The sequence below is a fragment of the Ochlerotatus camptorhynchus genome, unplaced genomic scaffold (assembly GCF_037179485.1).
Source record: "Ochlerotatus camptorhynchus isolate MF236.1 unplaced genomic scaffold, CSIRO-AGI_Acam_v1.1 ptg000459l, whole genome shotgun sequence".
In the NCBI taxonomy this organism is placed as follows: Eukaryota; Metazoa; Arthropoda; class Insecta; order Diptera; family Culicidae; genus Ochlerotatus; species Ochlerotatus camptorhynchus.
Genome location: NW_027040945.1, coordinates 439194 through 464365, shown reverse-complemented (window position 1 = coordinate 464365; position 25172 = coordinate 439194). Strand labels below are relative to the sequence as shown.

The 25172-nt window shown below is 38.5% G+C and overlaps 1 protein-coding gene across 1 annotated transcript in view; it reads left to right on the top strand.

Annotated features, from left to right (window-relative positions):
- The window catches only part of LOC135712159 (WD repeat and FYVE domain-containing protein 3-like), an 89593-nt gene extending 66442 nt beyond the window's left edge, over nucleotides 1-23151 (top strand). Inside the window, exons 10-13 of the mRNA XM_065235124.1 lie at nucleotides 773-899; nucleotides 1062-1424; nucleotides 1484-1598; nucleotides 21804-23151. Coding sequence (XP_065091196.1) covers nucleotides 773-899; nucleotides 1062-1424; nucleotides 1484-1598; nucleotides 21804-21966 — 768 coding nt within the window. The 3' untranslated portion in view covers nucleotides 21967-23151. The remainder of the gene's footprint in view (nucleotides 1-772; nucleotides 900-1061; nucleotides 1425-1483; nucleotides 1599-21803) is intronic.
- Nucleotides 23152-25172: the final 2021 nt, after the last annotated feature.

Here is a 25172-nt window from a genome sequence, read left to right as displayed (position 1 = left end):
GATTCGGTCGGAGCGCTTCTTTTGTTTTTCGGAATAATGGGTGCAAACCTTCATATCACGCGTTCTCATTGATTTCGTTCCGTAGCTTATTAACTAAACTATCGTACCAAACGCATAATTGACTTGTTAACTCTGAAATCATGGATTTATTTGAAGTTTTCTACTCGATAAGCCCAAAATGGGCGATTATTCCGAAGTAGTTCTCTACCCTACATCTATGTATAGTGAAAGATTGTTATTCGAAAAGGGAAATAAAGTGATTAGTCTGCACGAGTCTTGAGGCGTGAAACTCTATCAGTAGAGGAGGAGGAGCCAACCTACTTAAATATCCAGGACCCCGTAGTTTATCGTTATCATTTATCAACGGCGTGGTCAGACCCCGTAGTGTTCGTTGTGTTCGGCCTACTGCGATCAAAAAAAAAAAAATCTGGGATCTCTCCAAATACGTGGCATCTCTCCGATCAAAATAAGTCTTCTTAGCGACCAAAAAACGATGATTCTGATATGTGGCCATGCAGTAGAACCCTAGCTCGAACCTTTTCTTGTTTCCAATCTCAAAGCCGAGACTCATAACCGTTAACAAGACGAGCTTAGGGCCAGAGTTCGATGTGGTAGATCTTATACCAGTAACGGACCTCGAAAAGGTGATCTACACAGATAAACATATTTTGTAATTTTAACTACTGAAGCCGTTCTCTACCCTTTGAAAAAAGCTTTGCTGCAGGCTGGGTCGTCTTTCATTGATCAATTTTGTTACTTGTCATGTTTGCAGATGTGGTCTTTAGATCATGTACAAATACCTACGGAACGTCAAAGCTGTAGTGACAGTCATCTTTATGAAAACGAATCTGACGAAATTCGAGACACGGATGGAGAAAGTTCATCATTTGTAGATTACGGTACGTAATGTTTGTTTTCTTATTTTTTTATTAATCGTCATTTTGTTTTGCATGAATCCCTCCTAAACATAAGTTACATAATTAGAAATACAAATAATATACTGAGTCTAGTTTGCTGACACTCATCTCTTCATATAATCACACCTTTGTGCAATTTATTAGGAGCTGTCGTTAGGTCATCCTCCACAAGCAACATATATGAACAATACACATTACATGACAGTAATCAACTTTCTGTAAACAACCTAGAAGATTCGCACAACACACCTATAATATCAACCTGCAAGATTGGCTCGAATGTTAAGGCCGTATCAATTGATCGTCACCTAGATAAGTACGACTCGATGATTCGCGAACCAGGTAAAGAGGATTTACATAAGTCAAAGAAATCATTCCGTTGGCATCGTCAATTGATATTCCGTACCAAATTAAGTATGCACACTGCATATGATCTAAAGGGTAATGTGGAACCTGCAAGCATTACCTCTTTGGCAATATCCAAAGATCACCGGACGGTTTTTGTCGGTAACTATCCTGTCACTTTTTGCTCCTATATGAAACATATTACGATATGCATTTTACAGGCGATGCGCGTGGTAGAATCTTTTCTTGGAGTGTAGCGGATCAACCAGGTAAAGTATTATCGGACAGTTGGATGAAACCAGGAGTCCGCGATCGATGTAATGGATGTCATGTTCGGTGAGTAGAATATAAAGAAAAAAACATATAATATTAAATCCCATTACCGTGCGGGACTGAAATCCATACACCTAAGCACAAGAGAATCATTAATTTTAAAAATAAAATGATTATCTAATAATATGCCTTGTATCGCACTTCGTTCCTATAGTTTTTCCTATGTTTTATTATTATTTGACATTACTGAATTATAGAATTACTTAGAACTATTTGAAATACTTCTATAAAATGTATGGCTTTTAAATCCGTACACTGAGCTGTGCTTGAATCAAAATCCGTACAGTTTTAAATCACTGTATTTTGGGGAGGATTTGAGATAAAAGACTCGCAATGTATAGATAAAAACATGAATAAGGATAGGGGAGGCCATTTTTAATTACACACCTTACACACCTAATACCTTTCACCTACATCAAATCGTGCCGCGGCCATCGAAAGCACCCTCTGCATGATCGTACCTTCCATCTCAACCGTAAACGCTGGAAGGGCACCTCTTTTTTAAAATTACCAATTTAACATGGAATTTCTTATGATAATGTACGAAATGATAATATCAATCTATACTTCCCAAAAAGATTTTCGACCATCATTGCAAAACCGGTCTAAACATCTTCATGTGTCTTTTTGTTTTTTCCTTTGGTTTGTTTTCCGTCTATCTTGTTTTTAGTGCTGAGCACCAATGCTACCGACGCCAGGGAGGCAGCTCCCATACCTGGACCCTACCTATCGACCCATCAAACTCATGAACCGGAGACCAACGGTTTTACTTCCCCGTGATCAGAGATTTTTTGGCTCACTCACGGCGCTGACTGGGATTGAACCCAGGCCTACTGGGGTGAGAGGTAATCACGCTTACCACTACACCACCGGCGCCGCTATCTTCATGTGTCTATTTGACTTTATCCACTTTCATGTTATGCAGAGTAGTGTTTTATAAAGGTGAATTATTAAAACCACTGCATAGGTGTTCAGATTTAGAATCAACCGCAAAAATAGAATCAAAATCCGTACAGTTATAATTTTGATAAATAAATGCAATTTTATTGACCACTTAGGTCCACTTAACACTTAACTTTTCAATAGATCTCTGTCAATGAAATTGAAAAAAAATCCTAAAAAGCACTTTATAGCTGTTTTTAATTAAGGCTGTTTTCTTAGGCTCTGAACCATTTGGTGGATTTTTTTAACTTTTGGTTAAAATTTGACAGATGGAAACTTATTGATTAACCCTGCTATCCGAGCGTGGTTATTTCTGACAGACAGTTGTCAAAATTTAACTTCTTGTCTGTCAGAAATAACCAAGCTCGGATAGCAGGGTTAATCAATAACTTTCCACCTGTCAAATTTTAACGAAAAGCTAAAAAAAAATCCACCAAATGGTTCAGAGTCTTAGGCTGTGAACCATTTGCCGAGTTAAATTTAACTCGTGGTTAAAAGTGACATTTCGAAAGTTATTTTCTATGTTCGAAAATCCCTGTGCTGTCGATCGACCGGTTTTCGAGCAGAACTTAGCCAAGGTTGTCAAAATTTAACTTCTTGTCTGTCAGAAGTAACCACGCTCGGATAGCAGGGTTAATCGATAACTTTCCATCTGTCAAATTTTAACCAAAAGTTAAAATAATCCACCAAATGGTTCAGAGCCTTAGTAAATTGCTAACGACACAACCAATTGACAATAACGACGGACATACATTATTTTAATTCCATAGGATTCTCTCTTATTCTTGCCGTAAACAAAATCCAGGTAAACAAAAGAGTTAGGAATTGTACATGTTGCGCATGCAACCGCTCGACGAACCCCTTGAAGAAATGTGTGATATTGTTGTGTGTTTGTTTGTCTTTCTTCGGGGTTTTCTTGAACACGCCCGTGCTGTCAATGATTACAGTCACAATAGATCAGTGAAAGCAAGCGACAGCACGGGCGCATTGGAAGAGCAAATCGCTCTGTTGGCTATTCCAATGCGAGAAAACACCGAAGTTGTAAGTATTGTAATGTGTATTTTAATTTTATAAATATTACAGTGTTGTAGCACGTGGTAAATATATTAACTAAGCGTTTTATTTGCCTTACTGGAAGATCGGTGCCCGCTATTATTTTCAACAGTACATATTTTTTAATTGACACACTCTACGTGACGTTACAACGGTTTTTTTCTGTTTTTTTTTAAGATTTTGTATTACAATTAATAAAATGAAAAGTAACCCCTAAAGATTATTGCAGATTTGGAAAGTGCGCTAAATTTTTAATACGAATTGATCAAGAGTTTCTTATTTGAGTCGCTCGTTACGTTTTGGTGAGTAGTTTTTGAGTAGTGAAGTTGAGAAGTGCAAAACGTTATACCGTCACGCAACATAGTCGCTTACACATCATTTTGAGCTATACAATTTTTTTTTTTTAATATTTCCTTTATTTGTCCAGGCTCATTTGCAGTAGCTTAACGGAGCCGTTATTCAAATAATAAACTCTTGATCAACTCTTCCCTTTTACAATCTGAAATAATAGTCGAGGGTTACTCTTCATTTTTTTCAGTTAAAACTGACAAAAAATCAGGCAAAATAGTGGTGTGTCACTTTATTTTAATTCATAAAACTAAACATATTCAGCCAGGTGTACGGATTTCAGTGTTGTTCGGTATCTAAACATTATCGACCTATAGAAAAAAGTGGTCACATATCGGTGTACCCTTACATACAGTCTGTATATAAGGTACACCGGGGCAAGTATAAATGCGTATGGAAGTTTAAATGGATAGCGTATTGTCAAACGGAAGTGAATATTTATTGTTTTCATGGTGAGATGCATTGCGTGCTATCGCAAACTACTGGGTTAAAAATAAAAACAGTGATTATTCACTCCCGCTATTAGATACACAGCAAAAAAAAAATGTAATATCGATCAATGTAATTCAAGCTGATGTATGAAATAATGATGTAATAGCAAAAAGCAGATACAATATTACATCAATGGGTGTAATTTTGTTCGCAAAATCGATGTACATCGTACAACGTTATATTACACAACCGATGGATTGACCTGGTTGCAGCAGTTTGGATGTAATATACAACAACTTTTTTTTTCTGTGTACCGCCTTCCTTTTCAACTTCCCCACTTATTTCAACTTCCCCTCTCATTTCAACTTGCCCCGGTGTACCTTACAACACCGAGCAAAGTCTGAGATCAAATTGAAATCTAAATTTCGCTGATAATGATTACTCAGGTTGCTGTCGTTTTGGTCGTTTTAACGGTTAAAATATCAAAATTGAGAGCAAACAAATCTTCCTGTGACATCACATTGAAAACTATTTCTGCTATCAGTGAGAGCAAACTGAAAACTTAATTTGATATCATTTTTTCCTGTTGATAACAAAACTAGTAGCTAGGGCAGTGAAAACGACTAAAATATATACGTACCCTAATTAACAAAGCACAAGCAATAAAAAATCTCAAATTGGCCACTAAATACTACAGGGGTGCACCATTAAACAAAAAACAAGTTGCAATAGAAATGAAGAAAAAGGCAATAAACAAATAAAAAGCTTCTTTTAATAATTTGAATGTGAGCGGTAAAAATGGCAAAAAGGGCAATAGTAAATAAAATACGCTCAATTGTTTAAGGATGAATCTCCACTAAATTAGGAAATTTGAGCACTAAATAACTCACTTTCGTCACCTGCAGTTGAAGATATTTTCCCATAAAAGTGGCAAAATGAGCAATGTCATATTGAATAACCGCAATAAATAAATCTAAAATGTCCCACACAAAGCGCACAGTTATCACTGTTTTAATCCAATTATGCTGTAAAATCGTGATTATTTCCCCAAGAAAAAAAAATGAAAATATCTTTTAAAAACTGAAAAAGTTCCAGGAACCAGGAGATAAATGTATGCTTGAACTTGAGGATGATCCATCGTAAAATATGAATCGTTCTTAAAGAAAAGAAAATAATTCATGCAGGAAAGTAAAAATGAGCAATTAAAAACGAACACTGCGCAATCTATCTATACAGCAATTCCATAGAAAAAAGTTATAGTGGGTCTCAGAATTTCATGAAAATTGGTATAGTTCTTCCTTATCAAAAAATATTAGACTCGTATTTTTTTATTGCGCCATTAGGGTGACCATTTCCGTGTTAAGGTGGTCCAAAAAATATTTTTTTTTTCAAAAATGTCTTTTTTCAAAAATTTATAACTTCTGAACCTCTTGACCGATTTTTACGATTGACCCTTCAAATGAAAGTTGTTTTAATGTAGTTTTAAGAAAAATTATGAAACACTCAGACATATTTGATTTTGTAGGAAAAAAATATGTTACAAATGCTTTTTCTTGATTTTCACTGCGAGGGTCTTCAACAACTTCTTATTTTAGTATTTTTAATTGAAAGATCATTTAATTTTACATAACATTTTGAAAAATTAGCGATGTCGAAGAAGCAGTTTTGGAGATACAATTTTTTTAAATTAAAAAATTATTGTTCCGCAATATATGCACCACACGTGCATGGAAACGATGAAGACGCAAGGTAGTTCACAATGTGTCTCCATCGAGTCACAGCAGCTGTGACTAATGAAATCTATGAGTAACTTACAAGCTGGGTGCAACATTCAGTTCAACCTGCGGGCCGTCCATAAACCACGTAGACCAAGTTTTAAACATTGCAGATCCTACCTTTCCCTTCGTATACTCAAATTTTAAAGCGTTTCGTTTCAATACTCCTCCCATAGGGCCTTTTCCATGACAAGTTGCGAAAAAATGCCACACGGCAGCAATGCCAAAATTTTTTTGCATGTTGCATCAGTACCTAAGAGTCCAAAATAAGAAATGAGCAAGAAACGTATAAAATTAGCCCTCTGAAAAATAAATTGAGCATTTTATTGGCCATGAAGGTCACTAAGAACGAAAACAATATCTTTTGAAAACCTGCAAATCTTCATCGAACCATAGACAAACAGACATAACACTCGCATCTTGTACATCGAACACGCATTTAACGGTCAATTTAAATATGTGTTAGTTGATAACACCTCCGCCGGTGATGCCCATAGTTAATTTCCTTGCGTTTGACGTTTACACATCTACAAGATGTACAAGATGCGAGTGTTATGTCTGTTTGTCTATGGTTCGATGAAGATTTGCAGGTTTTCAAAAGATATTGTTTTCGTTCTTAGTGACCTTCAGGCCAATAAAATGCTCAATTTATTTTTCAGAGTGCTAATTTTAAACGTTTCTTGCTCATTTCTTATTTTTTGTTGAGCGTTTTTGAAATTTTCCCTGGGACATTCATTGTGCTTTTTGTGTCTTTTTTTAACTTTATATTGCTCAAATGGCATTTTCTAGTGCTCTTTTGTGACGTATATATTGCTCAAACAGCTGTTTTTAGTGCTCTTTTGATTTTGTTTAATGGTACCTTTTTCAATGAGACCCACATTCGTTAATCTTCTTTATCGACATCGACTTTGTTAGCCAAGACACAGTATCACTACTTATCGCTGTCTTGAAAATACCATATGGAAATTGATCTGGGTTATTGGCTCATAAACTTTCAATTTAAAGGAATATTTCCTGAATATCATTGGAATTTTGTTTTATTTTATATTGCGCAGTGTTCGTTTTTAATTGCTCATTTTTTTGCTTTCCTGCATGAATTATTTTCTTTTCTTTAAGAACGATTCATATTTTACGATGGATCATCCTCAAGTTCAAGCATACATTTATCTCCTGGTTCCTGGAACTTTTTCAGTTTTTAAAAGATATTTTCATTTTTTTTCTTGGGGAAATAATCACGATTTTACAGCATTATTGGATTAAAACAGTGATAACTGTGCGCTTTGCGTGGGACATTTTAGATTTATTTATTGCGGTTATTCAATATGACATTGCTCATTTTGCCACTTTTATGGGAAAATATCTTCAACTGCAGGTGACGAAAGTGAGTTATTTAGTGCTCAAATTTCCTAATTTAGTGGAGATTCATCCTTAAATAATTGAGCGTATTTTATTTACTATTGCCCTTTTTGCCATTTTTACCGCTCACATTCAAATTATTAAAAGAAGCTTTTTATTTGTTTATTGCCTTTTTCTTCATTTCTATTGCAACTTGTTTTTTGTTTATTGGTGCACCCCTGTAGTATTTAGTGGCCAATTTGAGATTTTTCATTGCTCATTTCGCTTTTTTTTATTGATGATTAATTGTGCTGCCCAGTGAAAACAAACCCGCAACAACATATTTTTGAAGAGCAAATGTACAGCAAAATGAAAACAAAATTTGGTATTAAATTGCGTAAACAGAAATCAAATTATGATTTCAGTTTGATGTTGATATCAAAACTTGATTTCAATTTGCTGTAATTTTGATGCTGAACTTTGCTCGGGATATTGGTGGTTTAAATTAAATGTAACGTACCTACGTTATTTTGCAGACTACATCATGTGTTCACAACGAGCACAAAGTGTAGTCAAAAATACTGTTCAGCAAACATTCTCAGTTTATTGTATTTCCAACTGAGAATGCGATCATTTTTACTACGGGTATGTGCATTGGCTTAGATACATTCTGCTATTAAATAATTGTTGAATTTACTATGCTCTATGATGTTTTACTATGGCATGGTAATTATTGTTTTGTTTTTCAATTTAACTTATGAGGGTTTTAAAATTTGTTTTTAAATTTAACTTTCCAAATCGAAAATCTAGATTTTATTCATTGAAATTACTTATCCATACAATATACCATAACACAAGCAACAATATTAGTTATAAATTTAAATTATAAACAATAATTCCTGCAACATTCATTATGGTTGATCTTCCGGAAATTTCACTTTGCCGTGGCACAGTTCCCTGGTCCTAATTCCAGAGCAATTGGATTCATTGGCTTCAGCTTCAAAAAGTTCCAGCAGCCGAGAGCTGCTCCATCAGAGTTCGTGGGTGTTTGAAATGGTGCCGCTTATTGCGATGTTGGTTTGTGCGATGAGCTGTAAATCGGAGACGCTATCGTCTGAATGCGCCATAATGGGCGGCAGATTCAGGTTACATTGTTGCTTCCAACTACAATATTCGAAACAAAACAAATAAATTAAGATTGAAAATTCCAGCTAACAGACTTACCTAGCAAATCACCGATTTTTCACAATAATTTTCATTTTTTTTTCGAAGAATTCTACACACAACTGGAGAAGGCGATATCACAGAACAGAAGGGGAAGTGCAAACAAATCGGTGAATCAAAACGTGGTTCGTTTTTCTGCTCAACAAGCGATGTGTTATGGTAGCGTTCCACACGGGTTTTCTATGTGCACTCACATTATCATAGCATGCTGCAGGCAGAAGATGCCTTCTACCGCGAGGTGCGCTAGTGTTCGCAAATGACAAGTGGAGCCACTTTCTGATCCGAAGTTCGACTCCTGTGGCGATATGTTTGCTGACCAGTCCGATGATGGGAAAGACAATATTTTTCATATTTACAAATGGCTGCAACCAGAAGTTTTGTGTGAATCGGAAAATACCACAAGCATGGTATTTTCAATCAGAAAATATTATCAGTGAAAAACTGTCGGTATTGTGCAATTAATTCTACCATATCAATTGTAGATCCGCAGACAGAAGACAATTTTATCTCATTAGCGGTAGTTGCTGCTACCATGAAAACGGTAACTTTGAAGAGGAATAGCTGCTTGAATTGTCGATAAAATGTTGTTAGTTTTACCATTGCATTTCTAGCCAATGCATAGTAGTTTTGAACATATCGTAGTAAATATTGAGTAATTTGTATTTATATCTACTATTTCGTGGCATAGTAGAAACAAACACTCTTTTCGAGTGTGAGCTACCATTTGAATGCTTTCAGTGTATCAATATATGAGGCAACTTTTCGACATCATCTATACAAGCACATGTGGTGAACTTGCCAAGAGGGTTTTAGCACCGACAATTCTGCATGATACTTAATTCTGACTTCTGACCCAAAAATCGTAAATGGTCGATTTAAATGTGCAGTGATCCGAACTGTCAAAACTATAGGATTTTTTGATCTAGATAAACATAATTTGTCCAGAATAGATCAGACAAGAACCAATTCATAACTTTTGCATGCGGGTTCATGATTTAGCTAAATATTTCCCGCGAACACGGAGCCAGTTGTCAGTAGTATGCTTTAGCCAGAAATTCTATTGTTTTGCCTTGGTCATTCATGTCGGTTTGTGGGTGATTTTAGATCCCACCGTAATTGGGGCTATGCGCTTGGACAATTATCTATATCAATTTTAAATATTTTAATTTCGACTGTACTTACCTCACCGACAAACCGACATGAAACTGAAACTTAACTCTTGATCGAGAATCCATAACGGCCGACTCAAATGAGCAGCGACTCCATCAGTCAAAACCATAGAAATGTCTTATCTAGATAAAAATAAATTGTCCGAAATAGATTAGACACGAACCAACTCATAAATTTTGTACGCGTGTTCGTGGCTAGGATAAATATTTTCCGCGAACACGGCGGTAGATGTCAGTTTTGTGCTTTGATCAGAAATTTCTTTGTAATTTGTATGATCTTTCAGTTTCGGTTTGTCGGTGCTTGCTTTACTCAGTCAATTACTTGTTTAACGTTTGCCCTTTTGATTTTTTTTGCACTTAAAATGAAGCAACCTTTCAGTCATTCAACCTTTTGTTCGGTCTACAATTCGCGCTTTCGTCCTTTATTCCTTCAACGTTTTGTTCATTCGAACATTTGTCCTTCGAACTTTTGTCCCTTTAACTTTCATCAGAATGTTTGTCCTTCGATTATTTGTCAACGGCGCCAGTGGTGTAGTGGTAAGCGTGATTACCTCTCACCCCAGCAGGCCTGGGTTCAATCCCAGTCGGCGCCGTCGGGATGTTCTGAGGCATAACATCTCTGATCACGCCTTCCTTCGGATGGGAAGTAAAGCCGTTGGTCCCCGGTTCATGAGTTGATGGGTCGATAGGTAGGGTCCAGGTGTGGGTGCTGCCTTCCTGGCACGTCGGTAGCATTGGTGCTCAGCACGGAAAACAAGATCGACGGAAAAAAATAAACCAAAGGATTATTTGTCCAACCCAATATTTTGAATACCGTAAAACGGGGTAACATTGATAGTTTTTAAAGTATATTCTAAATAATTTTTACAACAATAAATGTTTTTCAAATTTTATATTTTTAAAACAAGTACTGAGGATCCAAGAGTAAATTCGTTAGTATTATGTTTAACAAAAATGATTGCATTTGCACTATTTTTTTTAGTTTTGTGACCGAACTTCAGCTTTGAGTCAAAATTCCTGAAGTGGACCACTGATTTTTCACAAATCATTGGATTCCGTTCAAAATACGTCTATATATTGCTCTTACCACGACAAACAATAACCCAAAATATTTCGGCAAAATGCGCATTTAAACAAAAGTTATAAACAATTAAGTTTTTTGGACCCTTTTTCGAAAAAAAATCTTATCTCTAGATCGGGCCAATGAATTTATCTCCAGTTTTGATATAATCACAAGAAGACATGTTTCTTCCAAAATCACTAAAATTTATTCATCAAAAATGTAGTTTGTTTATAATAATTACAATTTTTTATAAACAAATGCAATTTTTTGGTGTTCCCCGCACGATACAAGATTGATTTTTTTTTTAGAATTGTTCCTTGACTTTTTTCCCATACAGAACCGTTTCAACATTTTTGTCACCAGTATTGGGAGCCGAGTTATAGCAATTTTTGTAACGCGCTGCACCAAGCGCACGGCGCCGCGTCACGCCGCTCGCGCGTTCACGCATCGGGAAAGACACGGGAAAGACGAAACGAGGAAACGAGTTCGGACCAAGAGCGCGTAGCGACTCGCTTGGTGCGGCGCGTTACAAAAATTGCTATAACTCGGCTCCCAATACTGGTGACAAAAATGTTGAAACGGTTCTGTATGGGAAAAAAGTCAGGGAACAATTCTAAAAAAAAAGCAATCTTGTATCGCGCGGGGAACACCAAAAAAAAATTGCATTTGTTTATAAAAAAATTGTAATTATTATAAACAAATTACATTTTTGATGAATAAATTTTAGTGATTTTGGAAGAAACATGTCTTCTTGTGATTATATCAAAACTGGAGAAAAATTCATTGGCCCGATCTAGAGATAAGATTTTTTTTCGAAAAAGGGTCCAAAAAACTTAATTGTTTATAACTTTTGTTTAAATGCGAATTTTGCCGAAATATTTTGGGTTATTGTTTGTCGTGGTAAGAGCAATATATAGACGTATTTTGAATGGAATCCAATGATTTGTGAAAAATCAGTGGTCCACTTCAGGAATTTTGACTCTTTATGATTTGGGGTTACTTTGATAATGCTCGATGAATGTTGAAAAAATGGGTGAAATTCAAACAATTTAGTTCTTTAAATATGAAACTTTGAATGAGTATATAATCAGAAAACATCATTAGCAATAAGAATACAACCACAGACAAACAGGCATAACACTCGCAAGTAGATCATCGAACGAGCATTTAACGGTCAATTTAAAAGTATCGTAGTTGGTAGTACCGTAGTACCGCCACCTGTAGCGCGCACAGTCAATTCCCTTGCTATGACGTTTACACACTACCGCCATCTGTTTTTCGGTCCCAAGCTAATCGATTCACCCCTCGAAACATAGGAAAAACGAATAACCCCTCATTTTACCTGTCAAACTTTCATAGCGAATCAAAACAAACATTGCGTAGTACTAGAATTTCAACTAGAATGGAGTACGTTAATCGTTTGCTTGGGACCAATAGGCTAGTCAAGTAGTGAGCCAATTCAAAATCGTTAGTTTCGTATTGATTGTTGGTAGTACCGCCACCTGTAGCGCGCACAGTCAATTCCCTTGCTATGACGTTTACACACTACCGCCATCTGTTCAGCGTACTACCCACCACAGTGTACTCAACAGATGGCGATAATGTTTTAGCGACGATTTTTTACAGTGAGAAATATTCAATGTGTTATGTCTGTTTGTCTGTGATACAACATTGAATTTGTGATGGCTATATCGGAGATACATTTCATAAGTGATGGTTTGAGTGCTTTTTTAAACAGGCGAAAAACATGAAAATTGTTTTTAATAGGTTTGTAAAATATTTAACACATACTTTATAAAAACTTTATAAGATATCAACGGAAATACCCTAAGCTACAATATGGAACCAATCACGGAGAATAAATTATAGCAGACGCAATTATTTTTCCGGTCAAAATAACTATATTGTTCAATTGTTTTAGAGATAACCCGAAATATAGTTGATTTGACTATATATAGAAGGCAACAACTATAGTCCATAGTTGGCTCCTCGGTTGGCTCAACTATATTTTTCAGTAGATGAACAAACGTTAAACTTCAAAATACAACTATGTTTTAGTTGATTCAAGAAAACTATTGTTAGGAAAGCGAAATTTTACAATGTTCATTAAACGAACTGCTCTTCATTATCGACATATTAAGGAAGTTTGTTTTGCTTCTTTATCGATCTCAAAAACACAACTGCAAAATCATAAAAAGGTGAACAAGAACATTCAACTTAGATTTGAACCGTGTTCATCTGCGTGAGAGCCAGCTATCTTACCGCCTGCTCTACGCATCACAAGTTAAAAGTATGTGGATTTATGATGATCACTTGAAACCAAATTATATCAATAAATTACATTTGACGGTTGTTATAATTGATCAAAGTTATAGTTGAATTGAGGATAAGATGAACAGTTGAATCTATTAGGTAGATATGATTGAGTTGACGGTCAAATTAATGTTGGAATAACTATAGGTTTCTTTCAAATAACAATATTTTTCCATGTGAAAGTAGCTATTAGGAATGTTATCTTAACTTAACGAATTTGTTCTCCGTGATGCTACTTATTTGGAAAAAGCGCAGCGAGTAAATTTAATCTTTACATAATACTATCAAAGTTACCCGCATTATCAAAGATATCCCGTTTTACGGTAAAAGAATGGAAAGATACGACCAATTCACAATGCCAGAGACCTGGAGTAGTTGAAACGACGCGTATTTCGTATGAAAAAATCGTATCGTCTTGATTACATAATGTGGCCACTGTTTTCCAGCAAGGGGTTTATCAGGAATGAAAACATGATTTTCTTTGTGTTCCTTAGTCCAAATTTTGACGTAGAACTACGTCTTTGTCGACTATACTGGGGTGCAAATCGAAAAATATGTGTGGTGAAGGAGTGTTAGGTTTTGAACGCTTGTAACTTTGTCATTTATAGATGAAATTAAAATCCAAATACGCCAATCGATAGGATATTACACCAGTTACACCTGAACCTGTTGAAATAAATATTTTTCCAATTTTTCTGTAATTAAACTTTTGAAAATGTACAAATGATAATTTTATCACTGATTTCATGAAATAAGCCGAATACCACTTAGTTGCTCATCATTCTGCTTGAACCTGAAAAGATATAAATCAGCGCTGCTCTCATGCCTCTGCTCATTACCGCTTCGGACGGCGTGGCACTAGGTCCTGCATCAAGCAGGACCAAGTCACCTGCCAAAGGTGGATCAAGGCGTGTCCACCACAATGAGGGATGAGACTTGAAAAAACGTGCATGTAAAACCCCCTCCCCCTTAACAATAACTTCAAAAAGACATGGACTTTGAAATTTTCGGGAAATAAATTTTAAGCAAACCCTAATAATGTATGAACAATTAATTTTTTACATGCAGAGCCAACATTTTCAAAAAAAAACATTGCTTAATAGGAGACATATACTCGATGAATTACCAACAACTGACTGTAAAACATATCTGGTGCCTCTATATATGCAATTATATTAACATCCAAAGTCCATCCTATTTTACATATTCTGTACAAAAGAAACTTTGTGCTCCGCCCCATTCATAAAAAACTGCGGGAAATCCTATCAGGTTCTGAACCGGAAAAGATATAAAACAGCACTGCTGTCATGCTTTTGGTCATATTCGCTTCGGACGGCGTGACACTTGGTCCTGCAGTAAGCAGACCAAATCAGCGGCTAAAGGTGGATCACGGCGTGACCACAATGAGGAAAAATAATGATTTAAACCCCCTCCCCCTTTCACAACAACCTATCACCTTGCCCCTTCACAACAATTTCTCCCCTCCCCCCTTCGCAACAATTTCTCAAAGCAACCTATCCTAACCCCCCCACCCCACTCATCAACAACCTTTCCAAACCAAACCCCCCTCACCCCGCAACAATAACCCGAAAAAGACATGGACCTTGACGATCACTTTTTTCCGGGAAATAAATTTTAAACAAACCCCAATTATTAGTAAAAACAAGTTTTTTCCTTAATTTCTTCCCACACCGAAACTTTCAAATTTGAACATAAATTGCTTGAAAGCCGTGTTCGATGCTATTCAGTTGGTGAATTACACACAACTGACGGTGAAACATATCTGGTGCCTCTATATATGCAATTATATTAACATCCAAAGTCCATCCTATTTTACATATTCTGATCAAAAGAAACTTTCTGCTCCGCCCCATTCATAAAAAAAACTGCGCTGCTGTCATGCGTTTGCTCATGCATTCTCTGCTTGAACGTCTAGCAGTACAGTTCGGTCTTTGCTCGCTCTGTCGAGTTGTTCTAAAGTTTCTAGTTTGTTCCAAACATTCGCAGTTTAATCGCGTCGTCAGTAGTGTCGGTCGCTTCGTGTGATGGGAAGACAGCGCTCCCGGAGCAGGCTCCGAGAGAAAACGGAGAAGAAGAACGGTGAGGGTAGCTTGAGTGTACCTATTTCGAATAGGTACGCTACTCTTCCCACCGATGTAGGGAATACAACCTCAGCCACGGTGAAGCGGTCAAATAAGAGGAAGAAAAATCAAGTCCAGTCCGATGGTGCGCGTGGACGGGACGATGCCACCGCGACGAACGTCAGCGTCATTGGTGATTTCGGCGACGCCGTCGACAAAGAAACTGCTGCCAGCCCGAGTGCAGCAAAAGTGAAGCTTCCTCCACTGGTGGTGAAGCAAGTCCCACTCAACACGCTGATTGGCGATCTTTCATCGCTGGGCGTTGCAGCTGAGTTTAAGCTCGGCAGGATCGGCACCAAGGTGATGCTCCGAACAAAAGCGGAGTACGAAGTGGCCGTGAAATATCTGAAGGATACCAAGGTGGAATTCTTCACGCACGACATCCCCGGTGAGAAGCCCTTCAAGGTAGTCATCAGGGGTCTACCAAACTTCGACCCCAAAATGGTCGAAGCTGAAATCAACCGGTACAAGCTTGCCCCAATCGCTGTCTTCCGAATGACAAGGAGAGACGAAAAGGTGAAGACGTACCCGGATTGTCTTTTCCTGGTGCACTTCCAGAAAGGGACGGTGACGCTCAATGCGCTACAAGCCATCCGATCGATCTACTCCATCATCGTACGGTGGGAGCCATACCGTGGTGGCCATCGTGACGTAACGCAGTGTATGAGGTGCCGCAATTTTGGACACGGTACCCGCAACTGCAACATCAAGCCACGCTGCAGCAACTGCGCTCAAGAACACGCCACTTCCAACTGCCCTGCGGATGGAGCCGTGGCGATAAAATGCGCTAACTGTGGTGGTGCACATCATGGTTCCGACAGACAGTGCTCCAAACGCGAGGACTTCAAACGCATCCGAAAGCAGGCGTCAAGCAACAATCAACCAGGATGCAAGAAGGACAAAACCCCAGCATTCAGGACGGAGGATTTTCCGCCTCTTCGTGCTCCCCAGCAAAGGCAAGCAAATTCGCGGGTGCAACCCGCCCCCCCCTCAAGAAGCTTCCGGTGATTCTGCTGGCCAAAGCTCTCCATCCCCCCCTGGATTCTGGAGACAACCAACAGCGCAAAACAACAACCCCGATCTGTTCTCAGCGGATGAACTGATGGAAATTTTCGTCAACATGTCCGGTGCTCTTCGTAAGTGCCGCAATAAGCCTAAACAGATCCAGGTGCTTGGTAAGTTCATCATCCAGTATGGCGTCTAAACTGCTAACTATCGTCACCTGAAATGCTTGCTCTGTAAGAGCAAAATAGATTGAGCTTGCCGACTTCCTCCGCAAGCACAGCATCGACGTGGGCCTTCTAACCGAGACCCATCTAAAGTCCGGCGACAGCTTCTGGTTGCTTGACCACAACATTATTCGGCTTGATCGCACCAGCTCCAGGGGGGGGGGAGGTGGTGTTGCGGTCGTCGTCAAGAAAGGAATAAAATACCACACTCTGTCCCATATCCGCACCTCTATCATCGAGGCCCTTGGTGTGGAGGTGGAGTCGTCGACTGGATACATCCAGTTCATCGCCGTCTACTGCCCTCGACAGTGTGCCGGCAGCAGCGGACTAGCGGCTAAATTCAAGAAAGACCTGTCCACCATCACCCGTACCGGTTCGCGCTTCGTTGTTGGAGGAGATCTGAATGCTCGCCATGAGGCCTGGCGGAACTACCAGCAGAACCAGAACGGTCGTCTGCTGTTCGACCATTTGCAGCATGGGCTGTACTCCGTTTGGTTCTCGGACGAGCCAACATTCATCTCACCGGCAGGCAACCCATCGACGCTAGACCTGTTTCTTTCAAATACCGGCTTGTCCAAGCCGGTAGCCTTAAACGAACTCAGCTCCGACCATCAACCGGTGGTGGCTGAACTGGGATACAACGTAGCTCCTGCTCCAAGCCTGCGCAAGGACTACCATCGCGTAAACTGGGCCCAGTTTGGACGCGTGGTAGACAGGCACATCATCGACAACCCACCGCTTGACTCCGTGGAGGACATTGACCGAGCGTTGGAAGGACTCCACCAAGCCATAACCGTGGCGTGCGTCCGACGAGTTCCTGTGAGGGGTAAGCTTATTGCCATTGATTCCCACACCCAACTCTTAATTCGCCTGAGAAATGTTCGTAGACGCCAGTTTCAGAGGACTGGAGATCTAGCGAGGAAACGTGAAATGGCCAATCTGAACAAGAAGATTGCTTCCAGAATGCCCGAAAAAAAAATTACAGTGAAATTTTCAGTGGAAACAATGCTCTAACATTAATATTTATTGTCGACAATAAAAATGATTGTTATAATGTTGTACCCTTCCGAAAACGGCAAAACTGTTACCTAGCTGTACAATGAATGTACATAATAAAATGTTGTTACAATGATTTTTATTGTATTTTTCATTTATTTTATTGTTAACATGATTCGATCACGAACAATAATGAACAATTCTATTACAATAAAAATGTTGTTACATTAAATATTGGTGTGTTTTCATTGTGGGTTACTTCACGAACAATAAAAATAAATCTGATTGAAGCATGCAGACTATGAGAGGGTCAGCAACACTGCCAATGTAATCAAGATAGGTGCTGCTCGTATGGCTCTTGCTTTGACAGTTCGTTTGGCTGTATTCGTTGCCAAGTCAATTGAACGCCTACGACCAGATCGGTTTGAGTTGAACTCAACTCTCCTGCCTCATCTAAATCCCGCTTAATGCAGACCTTTTCCGTGCAGTCACTAATCATACAATAATAATAAAAAAATCCACCACTTGAAGATGTCAGGAAATCACTCTCAGGTGGAAGCATATTTTCATGGGCGATTCTCTCCAGTTGAATGCATTAACTTATCAACGACGTTCAACCACCAAGGAGACGTGACCTAGAGAGATCGAGTGCAGGGGAGTTGGCTTCCATTTCTCACAAGTTCCGGATCGAATCTCAATCCATAACCAGTAAAAAAAGGACTCACCCGTAACAGACATTACCACCCCCTTCCCTCCCCGGGGCGATGTTTTATTTTTTCGATTTATTTTTAAAGTCGATAAAGTAGATCTGTCAAGCCAACACATACACTCTAAAGTACACTGTTATTTTTTTTAATCAATAAATTCGCCAACCAACAGTAAAATAACAATAATATATAATGTTATTGAAAAAAAATTATATGGGGAAATCACGAAAATTTCATTGTTAAGATACTTAACAACCCCCCTTTTTTATTGTAAATTTTCCATTTACCATGAAATTTACTGTTTTGTACAACATAAATCAAGGTAAATTTATTGTAGACGTAACAATATAAATCATTGTTAAGACAATAATTTTCGTCTTATTGTTACATTGTTTTTTATTGTATTTTTGTTGTTATTTTTTTTCGGGTGGTCTCACTCCGGAACGAAAGTTTCGGGTGGCTTGTCCAGAATCTGGACGACCGCTCCAGACCATTCTGGAAAGTTGCCAAGGTCTTAAAGACGCACCCTAAACCCATTCCACCACTCAAAAATGAAAATTATGACGATCGGCTCATAATCATCCCTCAGGAGAAAGCAAATGCGATTGGTGAGCATATTGCCAAATCGCACTTGCTTGGCTCTAACATCCAAAGTCCGCTCGAAGTTCAGGTTGAGCAATGCGTACTCAACCTTGATTCCTCCCCTTGTGCCATCCCTCCGGAGGATAGAATCATAGTGGAACAGATTTGCTCAGCGCTGAAATGCACCAAAAACATGAAGGCCCCCGGGTTTGACGGAATATTCAACCTAGTGTTGAAAAATCTCAGCATGAAGGTTTACTCTCTGCTGGCTGCTGTCTTCAACAGATGCTTGGAACTGCACTACTTTCCAAGTATCTGGAAGACAGCGAAAATCATACCTATCCGCAAACCCGGGAAGGACCCAACGCTAGCTTCAAGCTACAGACCAATCAGCCTCCTTTCAGCGCTGAGCAAATTGTTCGAGAAACTCATTATCAATCGTTTGCTCAAGTTTGTGGAGGAAAATAACATTCTACTTCCGGAACAGTTTGGGTTCAGAAAGGGGCACTCCACCAATCACCAGCTAGTGCGCGTGATGAATAACATCCGAAGTAACAAAGCTGTATCCAAGTCCACATCCATGGCCTTGTTAGACGTTGAGAAAGCGTTTGATAATGTCTGGCACAATGGGCTTGTATACAAGCTTTGTAACTTCAACTTTCCATTACATCTGGTTAAAATCACCCGTAGCTACCTCCAGCAAAGGTCGTTTAAGGTATCGTTGAATGGTTGTCTTTCCGACACGTTTTCCATCCCAGCAGGAGTCCCGCAAGGCAGTCTGCTGGGACCCTTGCTTTACAGCATTTACACTTCTGACATTCCTCCCCTTGGAGACGGTTGCGTGTTTTTCCTGTTCGCAGATGATACTGCAATAGCCGTCAAAGGAAGGATGCCTCGCGAAATAACGAACAAACTTCAACGATGCCTTAACGCTTTTGCTGATTATGCCACCACGTGGAAAATCAAAATCAATGCTTCCAAAACACAAACAATCATGTTCCTCCATCGGCAATCACCCAAACTAAAACCGGCTCCCTCTTGTACTGTAATCATGGATGGCACAAGGGTTCAGTGGTCCGCCGAAGTAACCTATCTCGGGATGTTGTTTGACGAAAAGCTCCTATTCCGCTAGCATGTGGAGAAAACCGTAGTCAAGTGCTCCGCCTTGGTTAGGTGTCTGTAAGCGCTGATTTGCCGCAGATCCCGCCTCTCAAGGGTGAACAAACTGGCCGTCTACAAACAAATCATAGCACCTGCGATCCTCTACGCAGCTCCGGTGTGGGAATCATGTGCACAGACTCACAGGAACAAAATTCAGGTAGCTCAGAATAGAGTGCTGAGGATGGTTCTTGATCGTCCTTTCGACACTAGAATAACAAATTTACATGAAGAGGCAGGCATTGCCAAAATAGATTCCAAAATTAACGAAATTAAGACTAAATTTGCACAAAAATGTAATTTATCAGAACATGCTTTGATAAGTTTTTCCAATTCAAATCAAACCAATCCCACCAAGGTGGTCATACTTCAAAAATAGGCCTGATAGGACTAGGAACTGTAAATAATAATTAAAATCTCAAATGTACTAAAGTTGAAAAGACGCATCTGTGTCACTTAACAAATTCATACATGTAAACCACACAATCACAAGAAATAAAGATCATTTAAATGGCAAAAAATGGCAAAATGCGTTTGCTCATTGTCGCTTCGGACTTGGTCCTGCAGTAAGCAGGACCAAATCAGCAGCTAAAGGTGGATCACGGCGTGACCACAATGATGAAATGTAATGATGTAAACCCCCTCCTCATTCACAACAACCTCTCTCCCTCCCCCTTCACAACAATCTCCCCACCCCTCAACAACCTCTCCTAACCAATTATCAATGACAATTATCCACGGCCCATACAAATTTTAAAATGTTTATATGGACAATTGTCTACGCATGGGTAGGGGGGGGGGGGTCAAGCATACCGAAAAGCTGTCTACGTAGTTAGTGAACAGCCCCTAAAATAACACTGTTATCAAATAAAATGCAGCTCACGCGACCACCAACGATCGACCAAAACAATCTGTGGGCAGTGTTGCGATATATCGTTAAAAAAAGTTGATGCATTGTCCAATACTCATATTGTTCGTTTAACTCGTATAACTTAAATTATGCACTCATAATGCTTAAAAACAAACAAATAATGTTGAAAACATAAATGACCTATGTAACTGTGATTATAACAAAACGTCCTATATAACATGAAAAAAAAATGTATGAAACGGGTAGATTATAATTTCAATTTCAATTTTACTATTGCATTTTACTATTAAAGGTCTTAAAAATGACAAAAGTTGATTTGGTTTAAAATAGTATCAAAAAAGATTTTGTCAATCTTCAACCTCGTTTTTCTCGAAAAGAGTTAAATGTTAGATAGGACCTTTTGAAAAGTTAGGCGAGATTTCATCTCTATACCAAAGGGGCAGCAAAACCACAAAATTATCTTGAATACGGGGGGTATTCATTGGATGAAAGGGACCGTGAAAGAGGACACTAAAATAGAAAGTTTTTCTTCCGACAGTTTCATCTTAGTATTCATCTTTGTGTGTTCTTCTGAGTGGATTCTGTTTATGTGTGGTCAAATGAAAATCATGTGGAATTTCACATGGATATTTGTCAAGAAAAATGTGTAAATTGTTTTGAGTCAACCATAAATGAAACGTTGAAATACTTGAAAATTTTAAGATAAAGTATAATAGTCAAAAATGCATGAAAAACATCAATTTTGTGTGGTTCTACGTCATACTGCGGTCGTGTCAAGGACACAACCCTTTAATTTTTTTTAATATAAGAAAAACCCAGTTAATTTTTGAAGTTTTTAATGTATGCATGTTTTTTTTTTCTTTTTTCTAGGTTCAGTAGATACGAATCTAAGAACGTATGCCGTAACTGTAGAAAAGAGTTCTGTGGAAAGTGTTGTCACTTGGATTCAACCATATTCCAATTAAGGATTCGTACATCTGTTGGCACCTGTAAAGTTTGCCATAGCCGTCTACAAGAAACCAATGATATATAGGTAGAGAAACAGTTCAGTATTCAATGCATTATTACTGGAGTAGAGTGAGTTGTTGTGATTTGCCCATGATTTCTTCAGTGGCGTAGCAAAGGATGGGGGTTGGTTCACACTTAAAACCTCCCAGATGTTTTTTTTTCTCGTAACATCATGTTTCTTTATCATTTAAAAAATTTAGTGGAAAAATAATCTAAGCGAAAGTTTCTAGTTAAGCTAAATTATTATCCATAAGTAGTTATATGTGATCATCAGTGTAGCGCAAAAAAATGTTGACTAGTATAAGAGATTCCACTCTCGGTTAATAAACAGGGTTTCTTCCATTCATTTAGCAAAAAACAATTTTTTATGGGATTATGGAATGATAAGATGTTATGATGATATTTTGTATTTGTAGGCAACAAAAAAGGTAGTAAAGTTTGTGTTTAATACATAAAACCTGCCAATTTCGCTTTATGAGAGTCACAATAAGCGATTTAATCATTTCCTCTCACCCATTCTTCATTATTCGCGAACAGCGATTTGAAAATTGCTGATTGTGATCTTTCAAAGCAACATTGGCAGGTTTTATGTGTACAACGCATTTCTTACAAGATCTTCTTTTTTTCTTCTATTTGTTTTCTGTCGATCTTGTTTTCCGTGCTGAGCACCAATGCTACCGACGCCAGGGAGGCAGCTCCTACACCTGGACCCTACCTATCGACTCATCAACTCATGAACCGGCGACCATTATCACGCTTACCACTACACCACCGGCGCCGCTTACAACCTCTTCTGGTAACTTACAAATATAAAATATAATTATAACATGTTATGCACTTCCCCTAGTAGCACCAGTATTGGCCATTGGTTCCTATTTTGGCCACACTTCAGAAAACCGATTAAATTACAATATGTGTGTATTTTGTGGTGTTTATGTACACCGATGAATATGATTTGTACCAACAAACTGAACATCTCAAAATTGTGACCAAAATAGAAACATGGCCAATACTGGTGCTATAAAACATTTTTTATGCAAAATAAATGGAAGCAAGCCTGTAATAATAAGCATGTTCATCGAATAGCTTGGCAACTGTAGAGCTCGTCAGCAACTGTTGAGCTGCTCATGTGTTAAGTAGCCACTCGCCGAGCATGTTGTGACATGAGAGGTCCATTAGAGGACAAAATCGCAGAACAATAAATAAATGTATATATATATATACATATATATCTATCTATATAAAGCATATATTATTTCCGATTTGTTTCATCCGGCTCCGAAAATTCTTTAAAATCTCTTTGTATGTAAAAGGATCAAATTAGGGTATCTATGTCACGATCTAGGGGAGAAAAAAAAATAGAATATATATCAACTAACATTGAAAAGGTCTTATGTAAAAATGTAATACAAATAACATCGGTTCTTTTCATAGATTTTATTTCTGGATAAACACAGTTAGTATACAGACAGTTCCGCCTTTTCTCAACATACATTTTAATGGAAGATGTTTTTATCTAGCAACACAACTGCAAACGTTTTTTAGTCAAGTTATCAACGAAAAGGACTATCCACAAACCACCGCAAAATTAATTTGCCATAATGGACTAACTGCCATAAAACCATTTCCCAGAATTCCCTATACACGGGAACAAATCCGATTCCAAGTTCATGAATAAACATTCATAAAATTAAAAAAAAAAACTTGCGATCCCATGAATTTATGACACTGATTCATGATTTCATGATGGAAATTCATGATTTCATATTGCAACGGAATTATGACACCTACAAGCGTTACACGTACCTCACAAACCGTGTTCATAAAACGCACTACATAGGTAACTCTTATAGGGTAGAGAACTACTTCGGCCTAATCGCCCATTTTGGGCCTATCGAGCAGAAAACTTCAAATAAATCCATGATTTTAAAGTTAACTAGTCAATTATGCGTTTGGTACGATAATTTAGTTAATAAGCTACCGAACGAAGTCAATGAGAACGCGTGGTATGAAGGTTTGCACCCATTATTCCCAAAACCAAAGAAGCGCTCCGACCGAATCAATTTTTATCTTCATCCGATAGGCCGAAGTGAATTCATTGGCGTTTAAATGGCGTTTCAATGCATTAGGCCGAGTTTAGAATCCGTAGGCCGAGTTTGGCGTCAAGAAGCAGTGTTAGACTTTTGACATTATCTCAACGATTGGTTTCTCTTTATCAAATCTTACGGTATGTACGGAAAGGTAAATAAATTTGAAAGCCATCAGTGATAATAACATTCCGTTTGGTGCTAAACTGCGCTAGATTAAGAAAGACTAAGTGCGGGTTGTGCTTAATAGGCCGGAAATGGGGTAGTTGACCGTACGCCTTTTGCCTTCCGTTTTATAGAAGTACTGACAGTCAAGTGCATCGTGCTCTCTTGCCGTGCGGATCTATTTGCTTTTTGCTGAAGGAAGTGTTACTACAACTATAACATTACAAAGGTAGCTTGCAACTTACCTTTTCCCTCAGGGGCTGTCGATTGAGAGGTTACGTTGGGCCCGCGCCGTCGCTCCTTGCTCTATACGTCGTCGCAGGCAACGGGGCACTTGCGGTAGGGATTCTCGTTGGAATCCTGTGAGCACACGTGGTTAATCTTTTTTTTTTGTTGCGGCGAACTTTTCGGACATAGGTTTAAAATTTAATTTTATCCACTCGTGCAATAATGTGGACCGTTCTAACGGCCGGTTCTGGTCTGGTTTCTCGGACCAACACTAGGAGCACGAAGGAGGCAATTCTTCACTCCTTCGGCTACCACACAACCGACGGACACTCGCGAACTACCAATCCCATGCAGTCGAGAACGCATATATTTAATAGTGGGGATTGGGGACCAGCTCGGCGGCAAATACGCACGCCACGTGCAGGTTTCGGGACTTTTCGTTCGAACACCAGAATTACGCACTACCGAGACTGGGTTTTGGTTCATCTGGCCTGTTAACCTGGCCAGAAGAACCAAAACCCAGTCTCGGTAATTAAAGGAGCTAAAAAGTAGTTAATGTTCTACATTGTGTAATTAATGTAATTAAAGCAGTAGTTAATGAAATTAATTTAATTACAGCCGTTGCCTGCGTTTAAGTAAAAGGTTATTACGTGCCCCTAGAAGCAGCATATTTTTTTTACTTACGACACCAAAACTGAACGTGTGTTCAAGGTTGTCATGAAAGGACTGCCCAGTGGTCCCTGGATCAGAT